This window comes from Podarcis bocagei (assembly GCF_964188305.1).
Source record: "Podarcis bocagei genome assembly, chromosome: 11".
NCBI classification, from domain to species: Eukaryota; Metazoa; Chordata; class Lepidosauria; order Squamata; family Lacertidae; genus Podarcis; species Podarcis bocagei.
The window spans coordinates 62,530,762-62,548,061 of record NC_138136.1 but is presented as its reverse complement, the minus strand read 5'-3'; the positions used below and the strand labels follow the sequence as shown (position 1 = coordinate 62,548,061).

General features: G+C 46.8%; 1 protein-coding gene across 1 annotated transcript in view; it reads left to right on the top strand.

The window, feature by feature from the left end:
• NOL6 (nucleolar protein 6) overlaps window positions 1–17,086 on the top strand; it is a 67,428-nt gene extending 50,342 nt beyond the window's left edge. The window contains exons 23-26 of the mRNA XM_081213297.1: window positions 1,369–1,458; window positions 5,968–6,168; window positions 14,336–14,437; window positions 16,627–17,086. Coding sequence (XP_081069423.1) covers window positions 1,369–1,458; window positions 5,968–6,168; window positions 14,336–14,437; window positions 16,627–16,776 — 543 coding nt within the window. The 3' untranslated portion in view covers window positions 16,777–17,086. The remainder of the gene's footprint in view (window positions 1–1,368; window positions 1,459–5,967; window positions 6,169–14,335; window positions 14,438–16,626) is intronic.
• The last annotated feature ends 214 nt before the right edge of the window (window positions 17,087–17,300 follow it).

Genomic DNA, 17,300 nt, shown 5'->3' with positions numbered 1-17,300 from the left:
ACACACTCACATTTCGCCTTACTTTTTAGGAGGGAAAAAGTGCGTCTTATGGAGCGAAAAATACGGTATCCAAATTTTTTATTAGTTTTCTGACGTATCATTTTCAACAATTAAACATACTTTTATATCTTATACAATTTTTTGACTTCCATCAATCACATCTGAAATTTTTTACAATCTATTCATTTAATATACATTTCTAGGTTAGGCGGACTGGTGCAAGGTCACCCAGTGAGTTTTGTGACGGAGTGGGGATTTGAACCCTGGTCTCACAGGTCCTAGTCTAGCCCAGTGGCTCCCAAGCTTTTTCAAGCCCCTGCCCCCTTGGTTCTATAAACTCATGCCCAGTGCCCCCTACCGCACCCTATGAAAAAGCCTTTATTCATAATGGCACACCCCACTCAGGAAGGTAAAAGGTAAAGGTAAAGCGACCCCTGACCATTAGGTCCAGTTGTGGCTGACTCTGGGGTTGCGACGCTCATCTCGCTTTATTGGCCGAGGGAGCCGGCATACAGCTTCCGGGTCATGTGGCCAGCATGACTAAGCTGCTTCTGGTGAACCAGAGCAGCGCACGGAAACGCCGTTTACCTTCCCGCTAGAGCGGCACCTACTTGCACTTTGACGTGCTTTTGAACTGCTAGGTTGGCAGGAGCAGGGACCGAGCAACGGGAGCTCACCCCGTTGCGGGGATTCGAACCGCTGACTTTCTGATCGGCAAGTCCTAGGCTCTGTGGTTTAACCCACAGCGCCACCGGCGTCCCACTCAGGAAGGTAGTAACACAATAAAATTCAAAACAGTAGCAGTTACACCTTCATTTGGAATCCAGTTTAATTCAACTTTTTAAATATTATTGTTTTATTGAAAGAATTTCCGTTATAAAGAAATAAAGCGGTACAGAGGAAAGGAGGGGGAAAAGAATAAAGATGTTAGACACACACACACAAACACACACAATGTAGTTTCTTTAATTCAACTCGATGATCCAGTGCTATCGGCTTTTCCGAGTCTGATGGTCATTTACACTTCCTGCACCTCTTTACCTCTTGGCGCCCCTCTAGGTTATTCCCCCCCCCCCCGCCATAGGATGGTACACCCCACTTTGGGAACCCTGCTCTGACCTCTACACCGCACTGGGCCTCTCCTTTTGAGGAAGGGTCTGGAGGCAAAGGCACCACCTCGGGCCGGCTGCCTCCGAACGTCCTTCGCTCTCCTGCAGAATCGAGCCAGGCCTTGCAAAGGTGGTGGTGGGGGGGGGTCCTTCCAGATACACCTGCTCTTGCCAAGTGCCCTCGCGTGCCCACCGGCGGCGCTGGCTGTGAACGGTTCTTAAAACCTCCCCTTCTCTTCTGCCTCTTCTTCTCCCCCAGGTCCTGCAACGCCTCTTGGTTTTGGCTCAGGAATCTCTTCAGGTTTTGGAGAAGCAGCTCATGGACCCTCTGGGAAGCCATGATGTGAAGGCAAGTTTATTTAGTCATTTATTCTATGTAATGAAAAGTAATAATAATAATAATAATTTATTATTTGTACCCTGCCCATCTGGCTGGGTCTCCCCAGCCACTCTGGGCAGCTTCCAACAAAGATTAAAAATACATTAAAATGTCATACGTTAAAAACTTCCCTGAACAGGGCTGCCTTCCGACGTCTTCTAAATGTCTGGTAGTTGTTGTTCCACATGGCGGGCGCCACTACCGAGAAGGCCCTCTGTCTGGTTCCCTGTAGCTTTAAAACATTAGACATTGTAAAACATTAGACATAAAAAATTTCCTGATACAGGGCTGCCTTCAGATGTCTTCTAAATGTCAGGTAGTTGTTTATCTCCTTGACATCTGCTGGGAGGGCGTTCCACAGGGCGGGCGCCACCACCGAGAAGGCCCTCTGCCTGGTTCCCTGTAACCTCACTTCTGGCAGGGAGGGAACCGCCAGAAGGCCCTCGGCGCTGGACCTCAGTGTCCAGGCAGAACGATGGAGGTGGAGATGCTCCTTTGGGTATACTGGTATTGATTGATATAACAGACACAGTCTGTCTATCTATCTATCTGTCTGTCTATCTATCCGTCTATCATCTATCTATCCATGAAATCATAGAATTGTAGAGTTGGTTGTCTATTCCAACCCTCTGCAATGCAGTCAACAAAATAGCCTATTCAAAGCTGTTCTGTAGGCTTGTTGGCAGATCTGGACCTGTCAAGGAGTGACAGACTTGATTGGGAGGGGGTTGGCCAGTGAAGCAAGCGGCAGGAGGGGCTGATAACCCTCCTAATGTTTAGTGAAAATCTACCCTCTTGTTGCTTGTCCATGAGATCTGGTCAGCAGAGAAGACGCCTTTGCCCTCTTCCATTCAGCCATTCAGGTTTCTGAACCCTCCCTCGTCCTTCTCTTTCCCACGGCAAACACACCCAGTTCCTTCAACCTTTCCTCTTAGGACTTGAGTTCCTCATTTCGTTTCATTTTTTAAAGGTAAGTTTCTAGTCCTCGTGACAGAAGGCTTGTAAATGACCGAATAAGAGTCCCAGTAGAGGGCTTGGACGTGGGGCTTCAGTGCCTTGCAATAGCTGCTCCTGCTTCCCCGTCACTAACCAAGCCGGTTTAAATGCACCATGGATGCTTTAGCAGAGTTTCCTGCATTGCCAGGGGGTTGGACTAGATGACCTTTGGTGTCCCTTCCAAATCTACGATTCTGTGTACTGTATTTTTCGCTCTATAGGACGCACCGGACCATAGGAGGGGGAGAACAGGGGGAAAAAATTATCCCCCTCTCCACTCAGCGAAGTGGGAGGAGAAACGGAGCCCCTTCCATTTCTCCTCCCGCTTCGCTGAAGGGGTGCTGCGCAGAGAGGGGGATAGCAAAGCGAAGCCTGGAGAGCAAGAGGGATCGGTGTGCACCGACCCCGCTCGCTCTCCAGGCTTCAGGCGGCTATCTGCAAGCCTTCAGAGCGCAGCGGGAACTCCTGCTGCGCTCTGAAGGCTTCTGGATAGCTGCGGGAGTTCCCTGCGCTCCGGGGGCTTCAGGCGGCTTCAGCAAAAGCAACGCAAAGCCTCCGGAGCGCGGGGGGAGCTCTCCCTTTGCGCTTCAGAGGCTTTGCGTTGCTATCGCTGAAGCCAAGGAGCCTGCATTCGCTCCATAAGACGCACACACATTTCCCCTTGATTTTTGGAGGGGGAAATGTGCATCCTATAGAGCGAAAAATACGGTAATTACTCAAAATGATTTTAAAACTGCAGAATGAAATGTCACAAGTCATCATTCTCTTCATTTTTCATCGTCGATTCAGTTTCCAGAGGGGCAGCTGCAGTAGTTTATCTCTGTGACTGCTGCAAATCAAAGACCATTTGTGGCACCTTAAACACTTAACACTTTTTTGTGGCACAATTTTTTGTGGACTCGAGGCCACTCTGTCAGGTGCGTCTTAGTTGATGGAGGCTGCGGAATTGAGTTTATCTTAGCTCTGCACTTCTATGGCTTTTGTCATCAAATTTCAATTCGTCATTTTTTTGGGGAGAGAACAAAGAGTCAATTCAGATTCCACCCCCAACCGGCTAAGACTCTTCTGCTGTGTTGCCAGTTTGTTTTTGCAAAGCTCAGATGTGTCACCATAGCTGCCCAGAGTACCGCACTCATGATGCATGATATTGCGCACGATATGGTTGTTGTAGAGCTGGGCGTTTTTGGGAGGCCCGCGTGAGAGTGACAACCACTTCCTGAAGCTGCCATGCCGTTGCAGCACCTCTTCCAGAGCTCTCTGTTCTTATTTTGCGGTTTGCGTTGCAAGCCTGCGAAAGTTGGAGCTGTGGGTGCTCCTTGGCAGGGAGAAAGCTGGTGAGCAAACCCGAGAAACTCAACTCACGGTGATTCAGCATCTCTGCAGATCCAGAAGTGGAGCACTGTGCTTGCATGACTTTCAGCTGCTGAGATCTGATATTTTTAAAATATATATACTATATATATATATAGTATTTTCCAAAAGACCAGCTTACTGCAGACATGGCCAGCTTGAGGCCTGCAAGCCAAAGGCATCTTCTGCAACCCCCACAGCTTTATGTCCTGATCTGGAGATTATCTTCAGTCACAGTGCTAGGCATCACAGCACCAAGATAATAATAATAATAATAATAATAATAATAATAATAATAATAATAATAATAATAATAATAATAATAATAATAATAATAATAATAATTTATTTATACCCTGCCCATCTGGCTGGGCTTCCCCAGCCACTCTGGGCGGCTTCCAACAAAATACTACTACTACTACTAATAATAATAATTTATTATTTATACCCCGCCCATCTGACTGGGTTCCCCCAGCCACTCTGGGCGGCTTCCAATTGAACACTAAAATACAATAACCTATTAAACATTAAAAGCTTCCCTAAACAGGGCTGCCTTCACATGTCTTCTAAAAGTCTGGTAGTTGTTCCCTTTGACATCTGGTGGGAGGGCATTCCACAGGGCAGGTGCCACTACCGAGAAGGCCCTCTGCCTGGTTCCATGTAACTTGGCTTCTCGCAGTGAGAGAACCGCCAGAAGGCCCTGGGATCTGGACCCCGGTGTCCTGGGTAGAGATGCTCCTTCAGGTCTACTGGGCCGAGGATCGCATCTAAAGCAGGGACGTTATCTTTAATTCGTTCCCTACTGCTGGGCAAGTTAACCGTGGTACCCTCAAATCTCTCAGTGCCACGAAAAATAAACAAGCACCTGACTGTCGGCCACATGCAATCCAGCGAAGGTGCCCGGGCGCCAGGATGGTGCCTGACGTCTCCACCATCTGGAGGTTTATGTCCGGGGAACCAAAAAGTCGTCTGGTCCAAAAATGGCACCTAGGCATTCCGTCTTGGCGACTGTAACCCTGGTTTAGGGAGGCATTTGGCACCTGGCTTATATATCTGAGTTTCTTTATACATTTTTATTAATTTTTAACATATTAATTAACATGCATACAACAGAACTTCTCATTTTATACAATATTTTTTGGACTTCCGTCAACACCGCTGATGATTTTCCGTACTTATCACTTATTATGCATTTCTTAATTTCATATTACCTTTAAATATCTTTAACTAATAATTCTCCTCATTATCTTTTTTTTTGTTTTGCAATATTACTAATAATTCACCTTACAAAACTTCTTGCAAACCTACTAGCGTAATCTGTTCATCACAATTGCTTTTCAAATAGCCTGTAAATTTACTCCAGTCTTCTGAGAATCTCTGGTCCCGCAGGTTTCGAATCCTTCCTGTTAGTTTATCAAATTCTGCATAGTCCATCAGTTTCATCCTCCATTCTTCTTTCGTCGGTAATTCTTCCTGCTTCCAGTTTTGTGCCAATAGTATTATTGCTGCAGTCATTGCATAGAAAAACAACTTACAACCCTTTCTATTTATATCATCTCCTACAATGCCAAGTAAAAATGCTTCTGGTTTCTTAATAAATATATATTTCAACATTTCTTTTCATCTCATTGTAAATCATTTCCCAGAAGTTTTTCACTTTTTTACATTCCCACCACATGTGATTAAATGTTCCTTCTTTTTCTTTACATTTCCAACATTTATTACTAACTTTATACATTTTAGCTAGTTTCACAGGCGTAATATACCATCTATACATCATTTTCACCACATTTTCTTTTAGGGCAGTGCATTCACTAAATTTTAACCCTTCTTTCCACAGTTTTCCCCAATCTTTTAACTGTATATTATACCCAAAATCTTTGGCCCAATGTATCATAACCGACTTTACCTATATATCTGAGTTTGATACATATCTGCAGGAATCACAGCTCAGTCCGTCACTCTTGCACTGCTAACCAGAAAGCGATGTGCAGCTGTGGTTTCTGAGACCCTAGTTGGGCCTGGGTGAGATGATGCTAGCTGGCAAAACTTCCTTCTCCCCCTCCTTTGGGACTCGGCTCCACATTTCCCTTGCCGCTGAGCCCCATTTTAACGTGGTTTCCCCCTTGGCAGATGGTCTTCCGCCCTCCTCTGGACTTCTACGATGTCCTCATCCACCTGAACCCCAAGCAGATCCCGAGGCACCTGGAGGCAGTGGACCGGCCGGCCAAGTCCTTCTTCCGGGGAACGTTGAAAAACAGTGCAGCTGTCAAAACCTTAGCTTTCCCGGTGGTGGATTACGACCCAGCTCAGCTGTACCTCCGAGAGTTGCAGGTAAGCAGGAGCTGGGGGAAAATAACGCAAGCAGATGTTACGGGCTCACTGTAATCATACAAGAGAGCTGCACCAAATTGTTATACGTTTGCCAGGACTGAGTTCGTATCAGAAGCATAGCTGTCAAGCGTCCCTTATTTGGCAGGACAGTCCCTTATCCCAGCGCCATGTCCTGCTGCTGTCCCTTATTGATGATGTCCCCTAAATTTCCCGGGTTTCAAAGGAAGCAGCTCCTCTCCCTCTCTCCCTGCCGGCCAGGGAGGAGGGAGGCTCCAACTGTGTTGCTTGGCTGTGTTGCTCACCCAATAAGGACTCTAAGAACGACTGGGGGTGTGTGTGGAGCTTGCATGCCTTGTGCCTATCAAATCGGCTACATTGCCTGGGGACTCGCCTTTGCTCAGCGCTTCCCAGCGGAGAGGGGACGGTGGTTTTCCTTGCTGCATCCCCTTTGCCGGGTTGCTGCGCTGTGGGAACCACCGCTTGAGGCTTCGTTTGGCTGCTGGTTGACTAAAATTTTGGCTGCTGATCCCTTATTTTCGAGGCTGCTGGTCCCTTATTTTCAAATCTGTAAGTTGACAGCTATGATCAGAAGAGAGGGATCATAGAAGCCTAGAGTTAGTAAGGGACAATGAGGATCATCTGGTCCAACCCTCCTGTGATGTAGGAATCTTTCACCCAGCGCGGAACTCGAACCCACCACCCTGTGATTTAGAGTCTCATTCTCTACCGACTGAGCTATGTCTGGCCTGGAGGTCTTCTATATTCTGTTGGAAGCCGCCCAGAGTGGCTGGGGAAACCCAGCCAGATGGGCAGGGTATAAATAATATATTATTATTATTACTATTATTATTATTATTACTACTACTATTATTATTATTAATTATTATTATTCTGTTTGGTGTGCCTGCTGGCCATCTCCTCCTGCAGGATACTCCATTCCATCCCCTTCCCCACGCAGTTTTCTCCTTCACAAGAGCTGGCCAGGATTCTGTTGCCGCTGAGCACCCTCAGCCAGGTTTTACTCAAGAGTAGACCTGTTGAAACGAATGGACCTAACTTGGTCATGTATTTTATTGGATGCACTCTCAGTAAAATTTAGTTGACTCTCACCTTCAGTTCCTTCTTGGGCTGCTTGGCACCTTCATTAGACACCTTCTGGCAAATACTAAATGCACCTTATTTAACATGGCTTTTGACACTTGAGCTGTGCGTGGTTTTTTGTTTGTTTGTTTATTTTTTTTTATTTTCAATGCAAAATTACAACAAAAATTACAAACATTGAATCCAAAATAAAGCAGTACAAAGAAGTAAAAAAAGAAAAGAACATGAGAAAAAAACAAAAAACAGACAAAAAACCCAAAAACACACATCTACAAATAAAACCATATCATCATTCTAATCGTTACGTATGTATTCACATAATGATTTCCTTCCTTTGTTCTAAGACCTCGAAATTTTTACTCTTTCTAAATTGTTGTGTAGATTACCTCTATCTTTATACTTTTTACACCATCGAGCTGTGTGTTTTTAGGACCCCCCTTATTTCTGAGACGGGAAGCTGTTTTAAATATTGTTTTTAATACAGTGGTGCCCCGCAAGACGAATGCCTCGCAAGACGGAAAACTCGCTAGACGAAAGAGTTTTCCGTTTTGGAGGTGCTTCGCAAAACGAATCTCCTATGGGCTTGCTTCGCATGACGAAAATGTCTTGCGAGTTCCTGCTGGTTTTTTTTCCTTCCCCCCTTTTCCTAAGCCGCTAAGCCACTTATCAGCTGATCCGATAAGCTGCTAATAGCGCTAATCTGCTAATCCGTCAATGGGCTTGCTTCACAAGACGAAAAAACCGCTAGACGAAGAGAATCACAGAACGGATTCTTTTCGTCTTGCGAGGCACCACTGTACTGTGTTTTGATGTTGCAACCTGTCTCTGCATCCATGACAGTTGGCTTTCCGTAGTAAGTGGAAGACCTTTGTTGATTGATTGCATTGATTGATTGCATTTATATCCAACCTTTTCCTCCAACGAGCTCAAGCTGATGTACATTGCTCTACCTCCCCCCTTTAATCCTCACAATGACAGCCCTGTGAGGGAGCCTCAGGGATGGTGACTGGCCTGAGGTCAGTCATTGTGATTTATTGGCTGAGTGAGGAGTCCAGCCAGATCCTAGTCCAACACTCTTAACGGCTACACCACACTGTCTGTCAGTAGTGTGTGTGTGTGGTGTTGGACTGACATTCTAGCAGGGCCAAACTTCACAGCTGCCTTGTGGGAACGGATGCTTGCCTACCAAACTCAGCAGACCTCAATCTGCAGAGCCAGCCACGCAGTTCCTGTGTTCTTAGAATGGGTCTCCGTCCGCAGAGCAGTTGCAATATAAAAATTAGATGGCAGGGAGGGTGCAGGTAAAGGGACCCCTGACCATTAGGTCCAGTCGTGGCTGACTCTGGGGTTGCGGCGCTCATCTTGCTTTACTGGCCGAGGGAGCTGGCGTACAGCTTCCAGGTCATGTGGCCAGCATGACTAAGCCGCTTCTGGTAAACCAGAGCAGCGCACGGAAACGCCGTTTACCTTCCCGCCGGAGCGGTACCTATTTAGCTACTTGCACTTTGACGTGCTTTCGAACTGCTAGGTTGGCAGGAGCAGGGACCGAGCAGCGGGAGCTCACCCCGTTGCGGGGATTCGAACCGCTGACCTTCTGATCGGCAAGCCCTAGGCTCTGTTGTTTAGACCACAGTGCCACCCGGGTCCCAGGAGGTGTGGGTGGGTGAGAACAAATGCGATCACATAAGGGGGTCTTCTTCTCTCTGCTGGAACAGGCCAATGGAACAGTGGGGGAGGGAATAATTTTGGTGATTCCCCCTTCTCTTCTTGCCCCCCACCAAGCCTCCCAAAATCTGCCCTGGCTTTTGGGGCAGGGCACTGGGGCTGTGGTGGGGAGAGAGGAATTGCAACAGATGACCTCCTTTTCTGGTCGCTTGATAGATGCCTTTTTGTCAGTAGAGGAGACGCCATTGGCTAGCCTTTTGGTCTAGGAACCAAAGGTGCAAGGAGATGCACGTATTAAGGATGGGATTTCCAGAATAAGGGGAATGGGCGAGGGGGAATTAAGAACATAAGAGCTAGCTGGATCAGGCCAATGGCTTGCCCAGTTCAACATCCTCTTCTCACAGTGGCCGATGAGTTGCACAGGCGAAACCCACACGCAGGATCTGAGCATAAGACCCTCTCCCAACTTGTGGTTTCCAGCAGCTGGTATTCTCAAGCATTGCTGGTCCTGGCCATAGAAGCAGTGAATAGCCATTGTGGCTTGTTGTTGTTTAGTCGTGTCCGACCCTTCATGACCCCATGGACCGGAGCACGCCAGGCACTCCTGTCTTCCACTGCCTCCCTCATGCTGGTAGCTTCGAGAACACTGTCCCTCCATCTTTCCCAACATCAGGGTCTTTTCCAGGGAGTCTTCTCTTCCCATGAGGTGGCCAAAATATTGGAGCCTCAGCTTCAGGATCTGTCCTGCCAGTGAGCACTCAGGGCTGATTTCCTTAAGAATGGATCAGTTTCTTGCAGTCCATGGGACCCTCAAGAGTCTCCTCCAGCACCAGAATTCAAAAGCATCAATTCTTCGGCGATCAGCCTTCTTTATGGTCCAGCTTTCACTTCCATACATCACTACTGGGAAAACCATAGCTTTAACTATACGGACCTTTGTTGGCAAGGTGATGTCTCTGCTTTTGAAGATGCTGTCTAGGTTTAAGATGCTAGCCATCGTGGCTGGCAGCCATCAGTAGCCCACTCCACAAATGTGATTAATCCTCTTTTAAGGCCTTCCGAGCTGGTGGGCATGGCTGCCTGCTGTGGCAGCGAGTTCCGCAGTTTAACAGTTCAAAGATTTCCTCTTCTCTGCCCTGAATTTTCCAATGCGCAGCTTCGTTGGAAGTCCATGGATTCTGGTGTCACAAGGCAGGAAGGAGAACTTAACCCTACTCCTTTCTTCCCGTGCCGTGCTGAGCTTTAGAAATCTCTATCTGCAGCAGAAACCTAGGCAGAAACTTATAAACGTAAGCAGCAGAGCTGCTAGCTCTCTCGGCTGGGACGTAGATTGCTTAATGCAGGCCGCAAAGTTGCCTCAGAGGTGTTGCCGCTGCAAACTCCAGGAAAATAAGATAAAAAAGGAGGGATTCGACGTGCAGGCAAGCAGCAGCTGCTTTTGGAGAACCCGGTGACACCCGGGCCATTCCCAGACCCAGCCAATTCTTCGACAATCGCCTTGCAACAGAGCGAGAGAACAGGTTCTGTCCTGATCTGTGCCTCCGCTGACTCCTGGCAAAAGGGAAGTTTCCCAGGCAGCGCGTAACCCTTCCTTGTTATTATTATTTTTTAAAAGCATCTGGGTTTTGTTGCTTCAGCAGCTTCTGAATCACGCTGCGGTTTTTAACAAGAAGGTTCAGAGTCCTGGCAGGGCACATAGCAATATTCCTCCTGACATTATTAGCACACACGGCTTCATTCAGCAAGCGTCCGTCATGAGAAAAGGCGGGGGGCCCAATTAGCACCCCGTATATTCCTCTGTTAAAGCTACGGTTTAGCCGTATAGTTCAAGCTCTGGTTTTCCCAGTAGTGATGTATGGAAGTGAGAGCTGGACCATAAAGAAGGCTGATCGCCAAAGAATTGATGCTTTTGAATTCTGGTGCTGGAAGAGACTCTTGAGAGTCCCATGGACTGCAAGCAGATCAAACCTCTCCATTCGGAAGGAAATCAGCCCTGAGTGCTCACTGGAAGGACAGATCGTGAAGCTGAGGCTCCAAGACTTTGGCCACCTCATGCGAAGAGAAGACTCCCTGGAAAAGACCCTGATGTTGGGAAAGAGGGCACAAGAAGGGGATGACAGAGGACGAGATGGTGGGACAGTGTTCTCAAAGAGACCAACATGAGTTTGACCAAACTGCGGGAGGCAGAGGAAGACAGGAGGGCCTGGCATGCTCTGGTCCATGGGGTCACGAAGAGTCGGACACGACTAAACGACTAAACAGCAACATATTCCTCTGTGCGCAGATATAAACCGTAATCTCTCAGGCTTATTAGTATAATAGCATCATCATCCGCGTGCGAGTTAATGCAGTGAGGCAGAGGTTTTCAACCTGCGTGTCTCTGCAGCCTCCTCCTCTTTCCCCCTATTCATATTAGCCATCCTTGCTGCAAATCTGCAAATCTCTCTCTTGATCTTTCTCTCTCCCTGATTCTGGCCTGAGTCCTGCTGCCGCTGCTGCTGCTCCCACTTATGTGCATCACATCCTGTAATTAAACCCCACAGGGGAGCCACAGAAAATATGCAGTGGGTCAAAGGCACCGTGGGCTCAAAAGGGTTAGAAAGCCACTGCAATGTGCAGTGGTTTCAGTTGCACTCGGTCAACTGTTTCAGTTGCACAAACTTAAACCTGGCCTCCCTCACCCTTTGCAGGGGCAGCCCGAGATTGTGTCCTCTTTACGGTTAATCTGTGGAACTCACTCCCACAGGAGGCATGGGTTTTCAGTTGTCCCTTGAGGTGCCTGGGTGGCCTAAATGGGGCATGGGCCTGATCCGGCTTTTTTTTTGCACGTGCATAGGCTGAGTTATTAATCAGGCCATGTGAGGTTAGTGGCTGAGCCAACGACTGTGCAGACTTAATATAGTATTAATTAGTTATTAATATATATTAATATATTAATAACTTGCTGCATGCAAATAAAAATATTTGTATACCGATGTTGCATTACACACACACACACAATTTACAGCAATAAAAACATAAACTCATACAATAAAACCATTACAAAATTAAATAGCAGGCATCAGTTAATCACTGTGGAAGAGTGTACTCTTAATTGCCCTCATAGGCCTGGCAGAACAGAAACTGTTTCAGCAGGCATTTTTAGAGCTAGCACAGAAGGAATCTCTTGTGGCAGGGAGTTCCATGGGACCGGGACGGTGGTGCTAAAGGCTCGGTTTCTTGGTATCAAACGAACCTTGCCAACTGTGGGAACGATTTAATAACGCAAAGAAACCTGGACCCAGAGGAGGGGTTTGATGGAAGTGAGATTTTGACACGACTGCAGTGGTATACTTTGAGGGCAGAGCTTCGTAATAACAATAACAACAACAACAACAACAACAACAACAACAACAACAACAACAACAATAATAATATTAATAATAATTTATACCCCACCCTCCCCAGCCAGAGCCGGGCTCAGGGCGGCTAACACCAGTAAAATTACAATAAAAACATAATGGGGGGGGGGGGAGAGAAAGAAAAAAAAAATTAAAATACAGGTTAAAATGCAATTTCAGTTCCCCCTTCTTGTGCAGCAATAAAACTGCTAGCACATTTGCAAAGCTAAGCAGGGTCCGGTATGGTTTCAAATTGGATGGGGGACCGTGTGTTGAGATCCCTGCTTTGCAGGGGGTTGGACTAGATGTTCCTTGGAGGGGGCGTCCCTTCCAACTGCAGTTCTATGATTCTATGAGTGAACGTTACCCATTCATTTATATGGAAGGAGGGTTAGGGCAGATTTCCCCAACCTGGCGCCATCCAAATGTTTTGAGTTGCAATTCCCACAAGCCCCAGCCTGCAAAGCTGAGCTGTAGTCCAATACATCCGGTGTGGGTTGGGGGAAATCTCTGTCGCAGTCTCTGAGCCCCTTGGGTGCATTATGCGCAGCAAGCTAATCTCGAAATCTGTTTCCCGCCTGCATTGCAAAACAAGCAAGCAGTTTGCAGAGTCAGTTTACTGGCTATTTTCCAGGAGTCATTGTGACACAAGAGGGTCTCTCTGCGTGGCCTTGGGACATCAGGGACTGCGCTGAGCTCTTTCGGAAAGAAGCTACTGGTCTCTCTTCCTCTCCCCTTAAAACAAAAACAAAATTCAACAGGAGCTCAGCTTTATTTTGCCCATGCAATGATGCCTTAGCTTTATGTCAGGGTAGGTCATATATATATATATATATATATATATATATATATATATATATATATATATATATAAAAAATAATTTTTATTAATTTTAGTATATTAATTGTCATACATACCACAAAACTTCACATCTTATACAATCTTTTTGGACTTCCATCAGCACCTCTGATGACTCACCATTCTTATTATTTCTTCTGCATTTCTTAAATTCATATTACCTTTAATTCTCTTAACTAACAATCCTCCTCTTTATCCATTTTTGCAATAATTCAAATATTTCACCTCGCAAAACTTCTTGCAAACCTACAAACGTAATCTGATCATCACAATTACTTTTCAAATATTCCGTAAATTTACACCAGTCTTCTGTGAATCTCTTATGTCAGGGTAGGTCTTAACAGAGATAAAGATTGACCTGTGTGTGACCTTGATGGGCGTTGGGCAGATATATGGGTAGGTAATGTTGAGGCTTTGCTCAGTTCTAAACAGTTTTAGAGTCATTTGTTTATTTGCAACGGCTGATGGGGCAAGACGTGCCCAGCTTAAGTCTTATGTGAATTCATTTCCCCTTATAGGAATGTATTGGCAAGCTTCACCCAATCTCCATCTGTCAGTCTGACCCTCCTCTCAGTTTTCTCCCTAGCCAAAATGCGACAAAGAAGCCAAATTCAGTCTCCCCCTGGGGCAGGAACGCATTCCTCCGCCGTGTCTCACACCAACCATCGCCTTTGAGCGCCTTATTTTTTGAGTTTCTGTGCAATCTGCATATCAGAGACCAGGTGTTAACTTGCAAGTGCCAGAGATAATCAACATACCTAAGATCTGGAACAAATCACATAAACAACTTTTTATTTCTTCTTGGTTAAACCCAACCTGGTCATATCACAGGAACGAATAACATTACATAACCTATAAGATGCTGCGAGGTGGAATGGCTTTGAGGACAACGCGTCTGCATTGAGAATCCCTGGGAATAATTGGAACCGGTGACGCTTGGTTCGAGTTTTAAATTTGTTGCTTTCAGAGTCCTCTTTCTACACCTTATTGTAGTTTTCGATTGTTCCGTTTGTGACATAAACATTAGTGATATGTTCTAACTGTGCAATTTTTGGAGAAGTGTCCGCTTGGCACCTCTGTATCAATGCAGGTTTAGATCGATGTTGTCCTTCCAAAACCATCAGCTTAACCCTGGTCTCTTCCAAACCTCTCTCCTTTGCAGGCGGCATTCGGTGACCTGGCGATGTTTTTCTACGACAAGCATGGAGGAGAGGTGGTGGGCGTCCTCTGGAAGCCTTCGGCCTTTGAGCCACAGCCTTTCAAGGTGAGGCGGTCCGAACCCTGGGATTTGGACCATGTGTATTTTTGTAACCTGGGTTCTGGGTCGCATTTGCACAGGGTGCAAGGCGCTGGGCAGCAAATAGAGGTGGCCAGAGAACATTCTGCCTGCCGGAATGCTTAGGTAAAGGTAAAGGGACCCCTGACCATTAGGTCCAGTCGTGGCCGACTCTGGGGTTGCAGCGCTCATCTCGCTTTATTGGCTGAGGGAGCCGGCGTACAGCTTCCGGGTCATGTGGCCAGCATGACTAAGCCGCTTCTGCCGAACCAGAGCAGCACATGGAAACACCGTTTACCTTCTCGCCGGAGCGGTACCTATTTATCTACTTGCACTGGCGTGCTTTCGAACTGCTAGGTTGGCAGGAGCAGGGACCGAGCAACGGGAGCTCAGCCCGTCGCGGGGATTCGAACCGCCGACCTTCTGATCGGCAAGTCCTAGGCTCTGTGGTTTAACCCACAGCGCCACCCGTGTCCCATAATGCTTAGAGCTGATGTTAAGTGACACAGGGAGGGATGGCTGAGGGAGAGGCTTGCAGAGAAAAGGGGTATCTTGGCCGATGAGCGAGGGGCTGCTGTTTTCGGCCAGCGACATGGCGAAAGGTGCAGAGGAGCAAGCTGGAAGATCGAGAGAGCAGGTGCAAAAGAAGATGAGGAACGAGAAAGGACAGAGCTGATTGATGAAGGGCTTGGCAGTGAGCTCACATAAGAAGCCACTTTGGAAGTGCAAGATGTATGGTAGCTGGAGGGAAAGATGACTTGAGGAGAAGGTGGGGAACTGCTGGCTTTCAGCCAAAGGATAAATAAATCTACATGGCTGCTGCTTTGTAACTGCAACTGCTCATGTGGATAAAAGAGTCAGAGGGTGTTGGAATTTGCGTGGCTTGGCATTCCCAACTGGTTGCAGAACAGAGCCGGTCGAATAATCAAGCATCCTTTCCCCACCCCCACCCCAACACCACCACCCTTTTTTACTAGCAAAATACTGTATTTTTTGCTCCATAAGACGCACCTAGTTTTTAGAGGGGGAATGCAAGGAAAAAAATATTCTTTAAAGGGAGCGCAGAGCAGAGTCTGTATGCATCCCAGGCTCTGCTCAGCGCTCCCTTTCACAAGCCACGTGGAGCATGTGTGTTGCGCTTGCAGGCTTTTCCCCGAGGAGGGAGAAGGGCAGCGTCCGCGCGGCTCTTGGGGGCTTTTGCAGGAGGTGGGGGAAGGGACAGAGGGGCTAAGCCAGAAGCTAGAACAGAAAGAGGGAGCGCTGCGCAGTGCTCCCTCTCGCTGTTCTGGCTTCTGGGATAGCCGCACAGCCTGCATTCGCTCCATAAGACGCACACACATTTCCCCTTACTTTTTAGGAGGGAAAAAGTTCATCTTATAGAGCGAAAAATACGGCAAGTTCCTAGCCATCATGGTGGCAGGTGCACCACACTGACTGCCCCTGTGCTGTTGCGTATGCATTTTGTGCATCAGCTGGCGTGCTGTTGGCAGACAGATTCTGCTCAAGTGGCTCAGACCGGCTTTCCGTTTCAGAGGCTAGCAAGGCCTAGGGAGTGGGGCTCAATTCAAGCATCATGCCAAACCATGGTTAAAGAAGAAACCCGAGTACCGTTTAGCAAACCATATCGCTTAGCAAAGGTTTCTTCCCCGCTCTTTCTTCCAGAGTAACTGGAAAGTGTTAGGACAGTTTTCCTGCTAAAGCAACAGATTATTTATTGCAAAGCATGGAATCTATACCAGTATGATAGAAACGGTATCAGACCGTCTTAAATTGGCCAGATAAGTAAAAAAAAGGTATTTTTTCGTTACCTTTACAACCTGGCATTGTAAAGGTAAAGATCAGCTCTGTGCAAGTTGGTTTGGGGAAGAAATTCCAAGTACTGGGTGTCACCACTGAGAAGGTGGTGTTTTGGAAACCATGGTTTGTGCTAACCAAGGTTTGTTGCGGTACCTAAATGGGAAAACCACACTCTCTGCACCCCTGGAAGCTCTTGTAGGACAGAAGTAGAAATGCTGAGCGGATGGACGCTGAAACCAGACAGGCGAACTGCAAACCATGGTTTGCCCGCCTGTTCAGAACCTCGGTTCAGATTTTGGGTTCTAAACCCGGTTTTGGTACAGTGTTTGGATTGAGCCACGGTCTGAACTCACTTATTATATCTGTTCTTTCCGTCACAGGTGCTAAGCATGAAAGGAAGAATGATGTCCGCCCTTGCCCCTGAGCCCCTGACAGTTCCCAATGTGGAGGCCATTTTGGAAGACTTCAAGATTTTGGGAGAAGGATTGGTCAAGTCAGTAGAGGCCCGTACAGAGAAATGGTCCATTTAGAACCTTTTGGAACTTTGTGCTGCATGTAAAAAGTGTCGCCCAGGCTGTGTTCTCACCCGTAACTTTTTCCACTTAGCACTGTCTTATAAGAAAGGTATTTTTATTACATACAAACTTCTCTCGATCCTATTTCCTCCTGTAGACTCATCCAGTTTAGAGAAACTTGACCTCCCTAATAAAGGACTCTTGTTATTGTAGAAACTCTTATTAAATTCTCCTCCCGCCAACTTTTGAGGCCAAGGAAATAATTGGAACATTTCCCTTTATTCGTCCAGTGGAATTCTAATTAAAACATCACACCCTCTTAAAACCGTCAAGGTGTGAAATGCTGTTTTTTCATCCAAAGCTTATTTTACTCTACATACATACAGAACTCACTATAGGAGTGTTTTCTCTCCCAGGCATTAAATCAATTCAGGATGCTTATATCTTAGAATCATAGAATTGGAAGGGTCTCCAAAGGTCATCTAGACCAACCCCCTGAAGTACAGGCTTCACAGCTGAAGACTCTCTGAAAACAAATT